The sequence below is a fragment of the Zootoca vivipara genome, chromosome 11 (genome assembly GCF_963506605.1).
Source record: "Zootoca vivipara chromosome 11, rZooViv1.1, whole genome shotgun sequence".
In the NCBI taxonomy this organism is placed as follows: Eukaryota; Metazoa; Chordata; class Lepidosauria; order Squamata; family Lacertidae; genus Zootoca; species Zootoca vivipara.
The window spans coordinates 44,353,421-44,368,609 of record NC_083286.1 but is presented as its reverse complement, the minus strand read 5'-3'; the positions used below and the strand labels follow the sequence as shown (position 1 = coordinate 44,368,609).

Here is a 15,189-nt window from a genome sequence, read left to right as displayed (position 1 = left end):
TTCCCAGGTAAATAAGCATAGGACTGTGGTATAACAAAAGGAAATACATTTTCTGAATGAGGAACCCACAATGATACAGTGATCAATCAATGGAAGCGGAATAAAGAGAATCCTTTGCATGTATGTATGTATGGGATGGGTAAGTTATGACCTATGCAAAGGGATAAGAGAAAAATCTATTTGCTACTGGGCTTTGTTTTTTTGTTTTTTGTTTTGCTTTCGCAAATATCTAAGCTTTAGAACATAAATGCTTATCTGCAAGTGCGATATCTCTTGTGTCATCTATGACCCTGATTTAACATATCTTAAGCTATTCTGCCAGCAAAAGGCATGTAGAAGGTATGCCTCAATTCATTAATTAACGTCAAGTAAACGCAGGAGGAGATTGGCTTTAGCTGAACAATGAAACAAGGCAATGCTTTCATACTGACACCATGTCTCTTAACAGGCAATAACAGAATGCACTGCACATGTTAGGAGCAGTAATAAGGCACAGTCCAGTTGTCCACCTTAGAAGGGAATCTATTCTGCATATCGTCAATGATTTATTGTTCCAATTAGAACAGAGTGTTCAAAGAAAGAACACCAGTGACCTAATTTAAAAGCAAAGAATGCCTGTAAAGCTGTTATTTAAATGTGTGACCCAAGTCACATTTTAAAGGTCCTCATATCTCCCAGATCACATTTGAGTAAAAATAAAAATAAAAATCTGGATCAAATATAATTAACCTTGCTTTAATAACCCACCCACTGGAGAAGGAGAATACAGAATTCTGAGAAATGGTTTATACTTTCTTTTTTCGTGTGTGCTTTCGAATGTATCCTGATTTATTCCAAAGCAGACTGGAGCATGATAAGTTTTTAAAAAAGGGGGGGGGTAAGTACAAAAAGGTTTAAGATTTTGTAGTAAAAGTTATCCCTAAACAAATTAGACCCCAAAACTGAGTAATCCAAGGCTCCCCTATCTATTTCACCATAGAGTGAGAAGCAGGGGTGGGTAGATGTCCAGTTCGTGTACATGTGTGCATTCACACACATTTTGGGGGGTTAATAATTATGTTATTCATATTACAGTGGGGTATGTGTACAAGCTCTCACCACCCAGCTCTACTGTAGATTGTTGTGCCTTAATGATAATAAATAATAATAATAATAATAATAATAATAATAATAATAATAATAAACATAGGGCTTTAAAGTACAAGAGTGAAGGTAGGCTATGGTCCCCACCAAACTTTTCACTGAAGCCAATGGAAAACTACACAGTATTTGTAGGGCTTGTAAAACTTGTTTCAAAGGTTTAAAAAACTGAATGCAGTCCCCTAACGTATTAACCCCGAGAATTCCCAAAGGCTTAAACAAGTCTCTAGTGCAAGTACTTTAGATGTGAGTGCTTTGCATACAAAAATATTTATTTCTAAGCTAAAGGTGCTATGTAAGACCGATACACACACAGAGAGAGAGAGACACGTGTACACTTGGCTTCTCAACCCATTCACCCATTCTCAACCCATTCACACAGCGGCTGAATGGGTGACTTGAAGTTCAGTGGCTGAATATGAAAGTTTTACCTGATGGCATTTTAATATCTGATGACTCAGATATGCAGGTCTTCATGAAATGTTGAAGATGTATTAACCACCCCTGATAATCGCAGTATCACTGAGAGTCCACCGAAACCACCTTTATCACTGAGCAGGTGGCACCATTTTTAAACCTTGTCAGAGCTCTTAGACCAGCTGTCAGTTTGTAGTTCTCCACTTTTTATAATCAATTTTCTTGAGGTTGAGAACTTGTTCCAACACGGTGACGATGAGATTAAGGGGGGGGGGAGCTGACAGGTAGTGTCACCCACCCAACTGGTTGTAAGTACGAAGGAGCAAAGCTGCGGTAAATCGCACCAAGCAAGTGGAGTTAGCAAAAAACAGGATCTGCACAGGAGTGTCAGGCCTAATGAGTACAGCAACTCATCTTTGGTAAGTCTTTCCCCTATGAAGCAGTTGCTAAGACTGAAGGTTCCTGCCTCCCCACAGCTGCTCTCCAAGGTTTCCCCCAAGCAATCTGAGACTGTGGCCACATGAAACTACCTTCTCCTCTCACTAAGCCCTGTTACCTCTTCAGCCTCTGATACCCCCTCCTGCTCCCAGTCTTCTCCCTCTGACTGCTCATCGTCATCCCACCACCTCTCCCTGGGCTCTGAGCCTTCTTCCCTTGGGGGTTCCCCAGCTGGTTCCTCCTACCATTCCTCTGCGTCCAACCAGTTCCTGACAGCAGGTAAGGGGTCGTACTGGTGCTGGCTGAGGACAGATTAAGGTTGGTGGGGCCATGACCCAATTCTCCTACTTTATGGTCCTATGCCATGCTCCATCTCCCTGTGCAAAATCCCTACCAGAGCATGTGTTTTTTGCTTATGTAAGGGCCGTAAGATTAGCCCCGTTGAAATAGCGTGGGACACTCAAGCTCCTTTGGCCTTTGTGTTGTTCTCCTCTCAGGTTGTCAGGGTGATTCTTACCAAATGTTTTCACAGTCATCTTTAGCAGGTGGCTATAAATCAGATTTATGAAGACAAAGGCTCCTTACAACTGTATATTTTTAATAGATTTATGATAAAGCTTTGGTGATGTGTGTGGAGGGTCTACCCTATGGGAATGTGGTAAAGGTAACAGGAGAGTGTCATGTAGACACTAAAGAATACAATCCCTTCCGCATTCATAAATCCTAAATGCCCACCGTTGTAAGTCACTGGTTATAAATTATGTAACCAGGGTCCAGGCTTAAATGAGAAAGCAGTTGGTATAATAAAAAGCAACAACTTCCCTACCCAGGAAACAGCAGTATTTATTAGAAGGCTGTATATAATTTTCTATTTTCCTGATGTCATTTTTTTTAAAAAAAAATCTATCAGCATCATGAACTAACCTATATTAAAAAGTGAAAAACAGGAATATTGTGAAGACTTATTTCTAAGAAAAACCAATTTACTTGTTTAACATGCAAAATGATACTTTGAAGGAACATTTAATGTGATTTTACAGAAGCATTTTCATTCAGTATAAAGGTTTTAGCTCTAAATTTACCATGCCATTATCTCACTTATTTTATAAAATTGTTGAAATGATTTAATTACTCTTGACAATGGGTAAGATTTGTCTCTTAATGTGAAAGGTACTGAAAGAAAATAGCCAAATAGCAGTTTTGCCACATACATTTTTCAAAACATATGTATGTATGTATGTATGTATGTATGTATGTATGTATGTAGTCCTCCCTCCCCCAAAATGAAAGAAACTAAGCAGTTCCCCATTAAATTTCAAAACAATCAGAGCAAGACTGGAAACTGATACCCAAGATTGCCGACATGGACAAATTTACAGATTAGACCCAATCTCGAAATAAGACGAGCAGTGTTGATGGCAGAGAAATTTATCCCATTTGTATTTTTAGGACATATTTGAAAAAAGAGAGCAGCATACTTATGCAATGCTTTTAGTACAATGAAAACCAATTACTGCATTTCCATTCAAAGTCTCATGTGACTACAACAAAGGCTTATCCCAGGCACAGGCAAACTTGGCCCTCCAGATGTTTCGGGACTACAACTCCCATCATCCTGGCCCACTGGTCCTGTTATCTAGGGATGATGGGAGTTGTAGTCCCAAAACATCTGGAGGACCCAGTTTGCCTATGCCTGCCTTATCCCAAGCTGGGCACAATCTACAGCAATCAGTGATTTCTAAGTGACATGGTTAGAGTGAGACATATAACTGCATCACTTATAATGCTGTAGTCAGGGGAACATCCAAACACCAGTTATAGATAATAAAGGAGTCCTAATTGGAAGGAAGACTCAAGTAACAGTTATTTATTTAATAATTTTATCCCTCTCTTCATCCAAAGAAGGCTCCCGGAGCAGCTTAAAGATCAATGCAGGAAAAGATGGTCCCTGGCCTCAGGATTACAATCTAAAGATGCAACGCAAAGGGAAAGTGGACTGGAAGGCAGAAGGATATTGAATTGGACATGCGTACTTTTAAAAAACAAATAAATGCCTAATTTATTGCATCCAGGCTGCATTTAACATTTATTGCTAAGAGAATGTTAACTCGGGTCAACCCTAAATGATGCATCCCTGCGTCAGTGGTGTGTAATAACCTTCACAACGAATCCGGGAACAGAATGCTACTCTGATATAGGAAGCGCCGTAACAGTATTTCAGCAAGCGGATTGACCTGTCCACTTATCCTTCTCCCATAAAGCATCCAAGAACTGCTGTCTAATCTAAAAGATTCATTCCTTCTCATGGTCACCTGTTCTTCGTCACATTCCTATTTCCATTGTAACCTTTCCAACAGTCCTTCATGTTAATATAATGGCCAGCAAAGACTCAAGAGGAACCAACATTTTTATGTAACCAGGCACTGCAAAGCCTGTTCAGCAAGTGCAAACCAGCCATACTATTGTTTGATGGTTTAAAAACTGAGGCGCTGGACTCAGGCTACGTTGGGAATAAACCCCCTGTGACATGAATTAGGCTACATAGCAGTAGCTTTCAAACTAAATGCTAGGGATCTTCAGGAACCCATCGGAGTTTGTCAATGACAATAGCAATGGCAGACAAACTTCCCAGAAAGACAGCTTGTGAAGCCATTTGGAGAACAATGAGTGTGTTCTAGGGCGTAGGTGCAACAGAAGCCAACTTTGTTCAAAGCAGAAGAACAGGGATGAGGGACCGGTGGCCCTCCAGATGAGGTGGTACTTCCAATTCCCATCAGTCCCAACCAGCATGGCCAATAGTGAGGGATGATGGGAAGCGCAGTACCGCAGCACCTGGAGGGCCCAAGGTTTCTTAGCCCTAGCCTACAATATGTCCCAGAATCCTCCGCAAGTACACAGAGGGGTTCTACGGCAGGCAGGAAGCATCTCTTCAGTAAACAAGTTGAAGTTGAAAGTGGTTCTTTAAGGAGAAGTTTGGAAACCACTGTTCAATAGCCCATACCCCTGTGAATATGCAACCCCCTCTTTGTGAAATTATTTATTATTTATATTGTGTTTATAGGGGACCCAGGTGGCGCTGTGGGTTAAACCACTGAGCCTAGGGCTTGCTGATCAGAAGGTCAGCGGTTCGAATCCCTGTGACGGGGTGAGCTCCCGTTGCTTGGTCCCAGCTCCTGCCAACCTAGCAGTTCGAAAGCATGTCAAAATGCAAGTAGATAAATAGGAACCGCTACAGCGGGAAGGTAAACGGCGTTTCCATGTGCTGCTCTGGGTTGCCAGAAGCGGCTTTGTCATGCTGGCCACATGACCTGGAAGCTATACGCCGGCTCCCTCGGCCAATAATGCGAGATGAGCGCGCAACCCCAGAGTCGGTCACGACTGGACCTAATGGTCAGGGTCGCTTTACCTATTGTGTTTATATTCCACATTTCCCCATGAGATGCATGGCTGAGTGAGGATTTGGATCCTGGTCTTAAAGAACCTTGTTAACAGTTGCCACTGGTGAAGCCATAGTGTGTGCATGTGTGTGTTTAACCTTTTAGGTGGCTGTCATTTCTCCCACTGCAGCTCCCTCTCCCCTTGGTGCTTTTCTTCCTAGGGGTTACAATTTAACTGGAATTCACAAGGCTGGGTGCGTGTATCAGCTTGGGGAGGGATAGCTGCAGTACAAAAGTGGCAAGAGGAGAAATCACTGAAGAAGAGCGGCAGGAGAATGGGTTAGGCACCCATCCCCTGCACTTCTCTGCTTGAAACTGTCCCCTACCAAAATGGCCTTTCCCTAGGAAAAAAGCAGCTGTCAAGGTTTATGTGTAATGCATCCTTAGGCTATTGACTCGCTTTGCTCCCCAGTTTCAAATTACTTTGGACAACTTTTATTATTCAGTGCCTGAAGCCCCAAAAACTATTGCTTGAAAGATCAGCAGAACATATTCCTAATGCAACCCTAAGATTGCAACTACAAAAACAAGCACCTATCCCCCCCCCCCGCATCATTAGCTTATCACTGTGAAATTCACATGGGTCTACATTTTCCATCTTTAGACCAATACTGGGGTTGCAATCCTATATGAGCTTATCCAGAATGGAAGTAAGACAGATTAAACTCTTTAGGGCTTAATTCTGAGTAATCATGTTTAGGACAGAATTGCAAACATCCCAAAATTTGGTCCTCTATTTTGCAATCTACTACAGATGAGACAGAGGGGGGGGGAGGAGGAGAGACAAACCCAATCCTCAAACTTTTCATGGGCCGCCTCTGGGGTGAAGCTGGAGTGCTTACTCCTAACTATTATTTCACACATGTTATAAGTCATCATCATCAGAGAGAGACTTACAGCTGCTTTATTCACTCCTGGAAATCAGCTTCTCAAGAGCAGCTTTTCAGGGGGACCTTTGCAGCTGCAACGTTGAGGTAAGAAGGAGTGCTGAGTGGTCAAGTTTCAGGGCAAAGCTCTAACTGCAAAGAAAATAAAACAAAAACCCAAGCCATCCTACGCGTATCTAGTGACAGATATACTCCAGCAATGCTAAATTATGCAAGCTGTCCCAGACTTTTGACAGAACCACCATAATTCACCCCCAATTCCCATTATCCTAAAGGTATAGAAAAGGCTGAGGTAATAGCTCTGTGTAATCAAGTTGGAAAACATCTGCCAAAGTAAACCTTTATTTAGTGCTTAATACACAGTATTTATAGAGCAAACCTGCTATGGAAATGAATCTTGTTGAAGCTACTTTAATCAGCGGGTGCTGGTTACTCTCCCCAACTTTCTGTTTATTCTCCCCTCTGAAATCCTAAGCATAACCTAGGGAATTAGGCCCAGTGAAGTCAGGACCCATTTCAATGCATGACTCCAGAATTGGCACGAAGAATTAGCCCAGGTTGCACGGCACATGCCCTATGCCTTGTCAAAACAGATACTTAGCCGCTATGTGCGCAAAAGCAGCAACTGACATAGTAAGCCTGCCCTGAACTCTGCTGTGCTAGTGCTGCATGCACAGGCAAGGAAAATCAGTTTAAATAAGGCTCCAAGTTATGTCCTCCACCCGGCGTCACTCTGAATTTTGCTCCCAAGCACCCATCTATGTTCATCCTCAGCATCTGCCCAAGATAATGGCACTTGCGGTAGAAAGCTCAGGTTGCAAACAAACGGACAGCTGGCAATTTGCTGCCATTAGGTGCAGCCATTACCTGCCACCTGAAGTGCTCTGCACCCCAGCTTACCCAGGCGGCAAACGTTCCATGTGAACGCTACTTGCAACAGGCCCCATGGGGCAAGAAATGCGGAAAAACAAACAAACTGAAGAGCACCCAAAATGAACCCCAAAACAAAAGAGAATGTGTCCCAAAGGGCTGAAAATAAAATGTGGGTTTTATTTTTGTGAATATCTGTTCAAAGGTCTTCTTCTGTGGTCACACTGATAAACCACCTGCAGGGTTCTCTGTTAGATACGTCTCCTGTTAACATAAAGTCACAAGTTAATTTTAGTTACAGGAAGGTAGCCGTGTTGGTCTGACGCAGTCGAAACAAAAAATAAATAAAAAATTCCTTCCAGTAGCACCTTCGAGACCAACTAAGTTTGTCATAGGTATGAGCTTTCGTGTGCATGTACACTTCTTCAGATACCAAGTATCGGAAGGTATCTGAATCAGTGTGCATGAACACGAAAGCTCATACCTATGACAAACTTAGTTGGTCTCGAAGGTGCTACTGGAAGGAAGTTAATTTTAATGGGAGATGTATCTAACAGATATCTTCCTGTGGGAAGCATAGACTGATGGTGCATTCAGACCATTTGCATCCACTTCTCTAGCACATTGGTCATCAACTCGTGAGTGGGGACCCACTCCTTCATCACAGCCTGATCTAAAGTGGGTTGCAATGGCAGCACTACCACCCTACACAACTGTGTGTCAAGTTGTGGGCCATGTTAAAAAGCTACAGAGGCAGAGAGGCAGAGAGCCAGGTGGCAACCCATGTCACTATGTTATTTTCCAAGGACAGAATTATGACCAAACAAAGTTCTATTTCCAACAGCAAAATGCATAGGAAGACAGAATGCACTGTGGCTGAGAGGGCAGCAGGTTCGGAATGGGAAAGAATGAGAACTGCCCTGTTGGATCTGACCCAAACACTATCCAGATGGCTCTGGGAAGCGAACAGGCAGGGCATGGAATCAATAGCCTTCTCTAGCATGTTTGTCCAGCACCTGGTACTAAGGGGTATACTCCACTTGTTTGTGGAGGTTCCATTAAGCTATCATGGCTAATAGCTGTTGACAGACCTCCATGAGTCTAATAATCCTTTTCAAAGCAGTTTAAGCTGTCATCCATCACTATATCTTGCAGCGGTTGAATTCTGCAAGTTACGCAAAGAAGCCTGCCTTGGAAAGGGCTGCCTGTCAGCTTCGTTTGGTAAATCTTAATTCTAGGGTTGTGAGACGGAGAAGGAGCAGAGGGGAACTTCCGATCAGAATACATGCAGCCTACTTCTAACATAAGGTGATGACAGATGGCAACATCTCTAGGATAAAACTAATATACCCTAGAGAAAATCCTGCAAAGGCAAAAAAAGAAAAGAAAAGCACAAGCCCTAAGAGCTGCACTTTCCGTAAACACAATGAGCCAGCTCTGTAAGAGGAGATGCCTACATGAATAAAGATAACAGCCAGTCGAAAACAAAGGTCTGCTTCATATGTCAACGCCGGCTCGACACAAGTACACAGTAAATATTTAGCATGCAGAATTTAATACTACCACCACATAAAAATGGGGCAACTGTATGTGCTCAGTTCCTCAAATGGCATACCCAGCACACACCTGGGGAGCAATTCTGGCACCCTGCAATGTGCTTTCATGAACACAGCAGGAAGGACGAATATGCAGAGCTAAGGCTGTCTTTAGAGAATAGAGACTCATGGCCTCAACCATATTGCATTCTCTCTGTGCACAAAGCTCTCAAGAAGGTTTGGCTGGCTGTTCATACAGATCTGTGAAAGGGGTTCATGCCACCAGCCACATTGCCCCTAAACACCAGCACTGGCCAGCCACCTGACAGTCCATGTTTGTTTGGCATGAGTGTATATGCAAGGCTCTGAGCAGGAACCCTGGCCAATCCCATTCTAACATTTGCACATTCACTGAGCACATGAAAACGGTTTGTTGTCTGGACAGCTCTGGTCAGAGGCAGTATAGGAAAACTCTGAGTTTGCTTGCTGCACATTTATCACAAGCATAACGCTTTGAGCGTGTTTGATATTATTATTATTATATATTTGAAAAATATATATATTAATAGTATCATTTCCATGGATCTCAAGGTGGATGTCCAATTTCTGTGTCACAACAGCCCTGCAAAGTAGGTGAAGCTTAGTGAAGATGACTGCTCTAGTCATTTGAACCCAGGTCTTCATGGTCTCAACTCCCAGTTCATCACTGCACCAATACAATATGCTGCACTGTACAATATTTAATATGTACCTGCTTCTCCTGGAACCCATGAAGCAGTCCTCAGACATCCCAGAATACTCTGTGTCATATGATTGCTTTCTGGCACTACTGCTTCACAAAGCCTGAACTTAACAATGTCTCTGGCATATACCGTGGCTCTTCAACGGAGCAAGCATTTCCCGCTGCACACATTGACACATGTGATAATAAATAACACAAGCCTGTGAAAGAAGACAGAGTGTCAAGTGTAGCCAGCCGGCAGGGGCCACAGCAGAGGAATGCAAGAGTTGTTAAAAGCACAGCTGCCTTAACCAACTAAGCACAAATAAATGGGTTGGTGAGAGTTATACGGTGGTTATCTTCTGCAAGATGCAACATTGTCCACACTTCTCAAACTTGCACATTGCCTTCTGTTTAAAGAAGCCTCCCCATTAGCTATGCTTCTTGTTTGGATAAAATTGGCACTGCTCTGTTCATCTATAACTGTGAGGCACAGAGTTAATTACACACTACACACTATTTATAGGTCATGTGTGTGTGTGTGTGTGTGTGTGTGTGTGTGTAGAGCAGTGTACTTAAAAAGAAAAGAAGTGTACCTGTTTCTCTCTTGACTGTCTCCTGAGGCTAGTGTGGTAGACTGATTTGGCCAGGAAAGATCAGTATTCACACCTTCACACACTCCCTGAAACAAACCGGATCAACCTGCTCACATTCACCATGTCATCATTAGGTCTAATCTACTTTGCAGGGTTGTTGTGAGGATAAACATGAGATGAGTGAGTGAGAAAGGGCCACGCGTGAACAAAACAATGAATAAAAGGAATTCGAGGATTCCCAACCAACATCAAGAGGCAATTTTTTTTAAAAAATCAGCTTATCTAGAGACATTTGTCTTGGCAGTTATTTATTTATTTATCCACCCACCAGGACAGAATCGCTTAAAACTATCATGAAACAGGCTGTGAGAAACAACTAAAGAAAGAGCTACTTTTATCCACTTCTATCTGGAAAGAGAGCTATACACATGACTTTCGAGATATATATGTGAGAATGACTTCTTTTTTAAAAAGGAAAAAAAATGACAGCGAAATGTGTGTGAGGTCTGGATGACTTGATGCAGCCCCAGATGTTTACAAGGCGCTCTCAGGGATGCAACATGAGACCGTTTAAAGCAGGGCGAGGGGGAGAAAGAAAGGACTGACAGGACGCCACCAAGCCACACATAGAGTTTGACAACACAACACACACACACACACACACACACACACAAAACCCGTGAGTGTCACGGTACAAACTCCATAGGGTACCAGCTTTTCCAGCTAATGAAATTTAGGGGGGGAATTGAGAAGAGAAGGGGAACCCTCAAGCACCCACTGGCCATAATATAAAAGAGATCTTGCGCGTTTTATCTGCCAGTTACCCTCCCCTCCCTTTGAAGAGATCACCCCTCAATTTAAAAAGCACCGTCAAAAGGGAGCATTTGCTTCGGGGTCAGGATATTGCCAGAGCTCCCTCAGTCCCAGCCCCTTCCTTCACTTCGCCGAGCCTTTTGATCTGCAAGGTCTGAGTGTGAGCAGACACACTCGCGCACACCGGTTTTATTAATTCATTTTTGACACTCGTGCTCGGAACTCTCCTGGCTCTTCCCGCCTTTCCCGACGACCTCACACTTTCCTGCCCCGGCTAAGGCGCAGCAAAGGGCCGGTTGGTTATCCTAGTGACGAGGGAGAGACAGCGCTGACCTGAAGGGATGCTGAGAGAGGCAGGGGAGAGAGAGAGAGAAAGCTTCACGACGAAAGCTTCTGTCTTTCTTTTCCACAGTGATTCCACCTCTGCGAGAGATGGAAAGGACGGTAATAGTAACGCTCCAAGCCATTTCAACACTGCCTTGGGAAGGAGTTTGTGAAGAGAACTTCGCTCGAAGGAAGGCTTGGCTCTCCCTCTCTTCTCACACACACACATAAAACCAGGGCGCAATTACGCAATTCCTCTCGCGCGCTCGGTTCCAAAGGGCGAGGGCGCCTCTGAGCGCGCGCAGAGCGCCAACCTTCCTTGCGCGACGCCACCATCCCCGCGTTTAGAGGGAAAGGCGAGGGGGGGGGGAGAAAAAAGAGAGAGAGAGACTTACTATAAGGGCAGTTCTCCCTCTTGGTGCCGCTGACGTTGCCGTTCTTCTCAATCCGGAGGAAGAACTTGTTGTAAGAGTAGAGCTTCCTCCAGCGCACGTCTCCTCGGAGGTGGTTGTAGCTCCGCACGTGTCTCCCCGCGCTGGCAGGCGAGGAGGAGGAAGAGGAGGAGGAGGATGGCGACGACGACGACGACGAAGAGTTGGTGGCCTTGAGGAGCAGCATGCCTTGGCCGTGCTCATGGCAGGGGGCAGCCAGGGACGACGACATCCAGAGCAGCAGCAGGAAGACGAAGCTGCGGCGGCGGCGGCGGGAGGAGGAGGAGGAGGAAGAGGAGGAGGAGGAAGGCAGGTGGGCGAAGGCTGAGGCACCCTGTATCAGTCTCCATTTGCACATTGTACTGAAGCTCTGGGCGCGGGGAGATGCCTCATGAAAAGAAACATACTGGAAGGGGGAACCCCGGGGAGAGGCGAGGGGACAGCTGATGGGGGGCCCTCCTGCTCACAGACCTCGGCGCGCTGATCTGGCCTGGAGGGAGGGCGCCGACTTCCATGCCTCAGGGGGCCAAGCGCTCCGCAGGAAACGGTGCCTTCGCTCCACTTTGGATTCGCCCCACTTCCACTCGCTCTCCTTGGTTCGGTTTCTTTCGCCCTCCTTTTATTAATCCTTCGAGTCCTTTCCAAAAAAACGCACGCACACTCGAAGTTGCCTTACAGTTTTCTGGGCGAGCTCAGGCGGTTGGTTGGCTTGCAGATTTCCTTGGCGCTCTTTATCTTTCTTTCTCCCTCTTTCTCTTCCCCCAGGCCTTTCAACCCCCCATCACCAGGCTCCTGGGGGTTGGTTTGCCGCTTTGCTGCCGCTGCGAGCGCGCGAGGCTATTTCGCCCTGCGCACCATCTCCCAGAGAGGCAAAGGAGGAAAGTCTGCAAAGAGAGAGAGAGAGATGACAAGGCGGGCGAGCGACGACACTTGCAGCGGTGGTGGTGGTGGTGGTGGACAAGGGGGGGAAAAATCCGAGAGAAAGCAAAAGCGAAACGGGAGGGGGGTCAGCGCCCCCGCACCCTGAACAACTTCTGCACCTTCCTCTCACCGAAGCCCAGAAATGCAGTCCTTCTCAGAAGCAGAAAACAGGGGCTTGCACCCCCCTCTCTTGAATCTTCCAGAAATAGATATCTGTATTTCAAATATATACTGTATATATATATATTTCCTGGAGAAAAAGAAAAGAAAAAAGATTGCAAAACAAGTCCTTTCCCCCTCTCTCTCCGCAGGGTTGCCAACAGGTTGGAAGCTGTATCCTAAATGCTAGAGATTAGGAAGGAGAGAGGTGGGATGTGCCTCTGGTGGTCAAGTTTTATTTGCAGGGGGTCAAGCAGCGGTGCTAGGACATCTGAAACCCTTTTGCAAGTTGCAATGAGCAAGCGCCTACTGGGAGCGGGAGAGAGAGAGAGAGAGAGACTCCAACAGAATCTGCCTCTTTTCCTTTTCCTTCCTTTCTTTTTTTTCCCTTTTTGCTTCTTCTCCTATAGCAGCAGCAGCAGCAGCAGCAAGCAGCAGCCTTCAGCTAATTGCTCCTCAAGCAGTCCTTCTGGCCACCAGCATGGCTTGAGAGACTCATGCTTTACTAATTTTCCTGTCTTCCACTCTCAGCCAATCCCCTCTAGGGAGCCCTCCTCCTTCTCCCCCTCTTTTTAAAACTTGTTTTCTAGAGAAGGATTTTTATTTTATTTTTTTGGCAGTGTGTAGTTGAGAGCCACCTGGTGCTTGTTGCTTTGCTGACGGACTCTCTCACTCCTCCCGCCCCCCCCCAGCGCCCCTTCTATAAAGAAAGGAGGCCGTGGGCAAGATTTGGAAGAAAGAATATGAGTGCAGACAGATTCTAAGAAAGCAGTTTATAAACTGGTCAGAGGGAAATACAGATATCTATATCTATCTATCTATATAGGCGAGTATAAAAGGGAAGCATAATTAGATGCCGTTGCTTCCCCTCCTGCTAACTTCCCTGGAGGTCTCCAGCTCTCTCTCTCTCTCTCCTTCTCTCGTTTTCTTTCTTTCTTTCTCTCTTACTCCCTCTCCCATTTATTTTAACGAATCAGTGATTTCTGGCTTCCGTTGCTGAAACAAAAAAAAGAGGGGGGGGAACTGCACTTTTAAAGCTTACTCTTCCTTTTGAGCGTCTCAAGATTTATCACCCCCCAACTCACCGTGAAATAAGCCCCCCTTAAATGAGCCAATTTCTAATTGCTAACATGACTCAACTTACCAAATCACGCCTTGGACTTCAAAAGAAAATAAGAGGGGGAAATGGGGGGGGACTTTTATTGGCATTGCAAAGGTTTGCCCATAAAATCTGTCTGTTTTTTTATTATTATTAATGCAATTTCCTTTACCAGAAAGAAGCACATTTTCCATTTTGAAAACTTTTTTTTTGTAACCATCTATTGTTTATGAAGGGCAAGTAGTGATTTATTTCCCACAGAAGGTGCTGTTATTATCCACCCCTCCCAGGGAATTTGTCATGTTCCACAAGGGCTATCATGACAGATATAGTAGGCTTTTCCTGTGGTGAACTCTGTTGTTGCCAACACTTAACAGGCTTCCAGTGGGATGTGCCAAATTTGTATACCTTCCTCTATGTTAAGGAATCAGAGACACTCTCTCTCTCTCTCTCTCTCTCTCTCTCTCTCTCTCTCTCTCTCTCTCTCTCTCTCTCTCTCTCTCTCTCTCTCTCTCTCTCTCTCCCCTCTCTCGTTCCTAAGGACCTGTGAGATTACTCTGCTGTTAGAGAGTTACATGGCATGACAGTGTTGTGCTGGCATACGCCAGCATAAAGTAATTATTGCAACATTAGCCTTCCAAATTAAAAGACAGAAAGAAAGAAATTATCTCATATGTAAACATACGGCTTACTTGGAAGAAAGCATGATCTGAATAAAATGCTGATCCATGGAATGCAATGGGAAAATAGCCAGGGCATTTGTATTATATGCATTTGGAATCAATTTTTCCTTGACTAGCAGAACATATGTACAGAACAAATAGTTCTCAGATTGGATTGATTCATTAGCTTGGGCTTTAGAGTGTACGATATTGGTAATGCTGCAGCAGAAAAATTAGGAATTATTTTCTTTAATTATGATGTGTACTTTGTTACCAAAGACTCATTCCTGAAATTTATGGGCTTTGATTCTGGGGGAAACATTTAAACAGCCTTCAAAATGAAAAAGAAAAAGAAAAGAAGTCTAGTTCTGGAATTCATGTGTTTTATTACGTTGTTTGTGCCATTCTGAAATAGCTGTTCTTAATGTTTGATCCACGCGCTAAATGCTTCGGAAAGTTGTGGGGTGGCATTGGATTTAGGGAATGGTTGAGGTCTTTATTTACAGAGAAAAGGGGGGAAGCTATTGGGAACATACAGAAGCATAGCCATGTCTGTCTGTAAAAACAACAAAGAATTATGTGGCAGCTTTTCAATTTTATTATGGCATAAGTTTTCATGGACTACTTCATCAGTTGCATAGTTCACAATTGGCAAGTTTATATAATAAAGGAGGGGGAATGTGAACATTGGACAATTACATAAAGGCCCCAGAAATTATGGGTATCTACTGCCATCCAG

The 15,189-nt window shown here is 44.3% G+C and overlaps 1 protein-coding gene across 1 annotated transcript in view; it reads right to left on the bottom strand.

The window, feature by feature from the left end:
* FGF10 (fibroblast growth factor 10) overlaps nt 1-13,174 on the bottom strand; it is an 89,478-nt gene extending 76,304 nt beyond the window's left edge. The window contains exon 1 of the mRNA XM_035100430.2: nt 11,574-13,174. Within this exon, the coding sequence (XP_034956321.1) occupies nt 11,574-11,967 (394 nt within the window). The 5' untranslated portion in view covers nt 11,968-13,174. The remainder of the gene's footprint in view (nt 1-11,573) is intronic.
* Between the last annotated feature and the right edge of the window lie 2,015 nt (nt 13,175-15,189).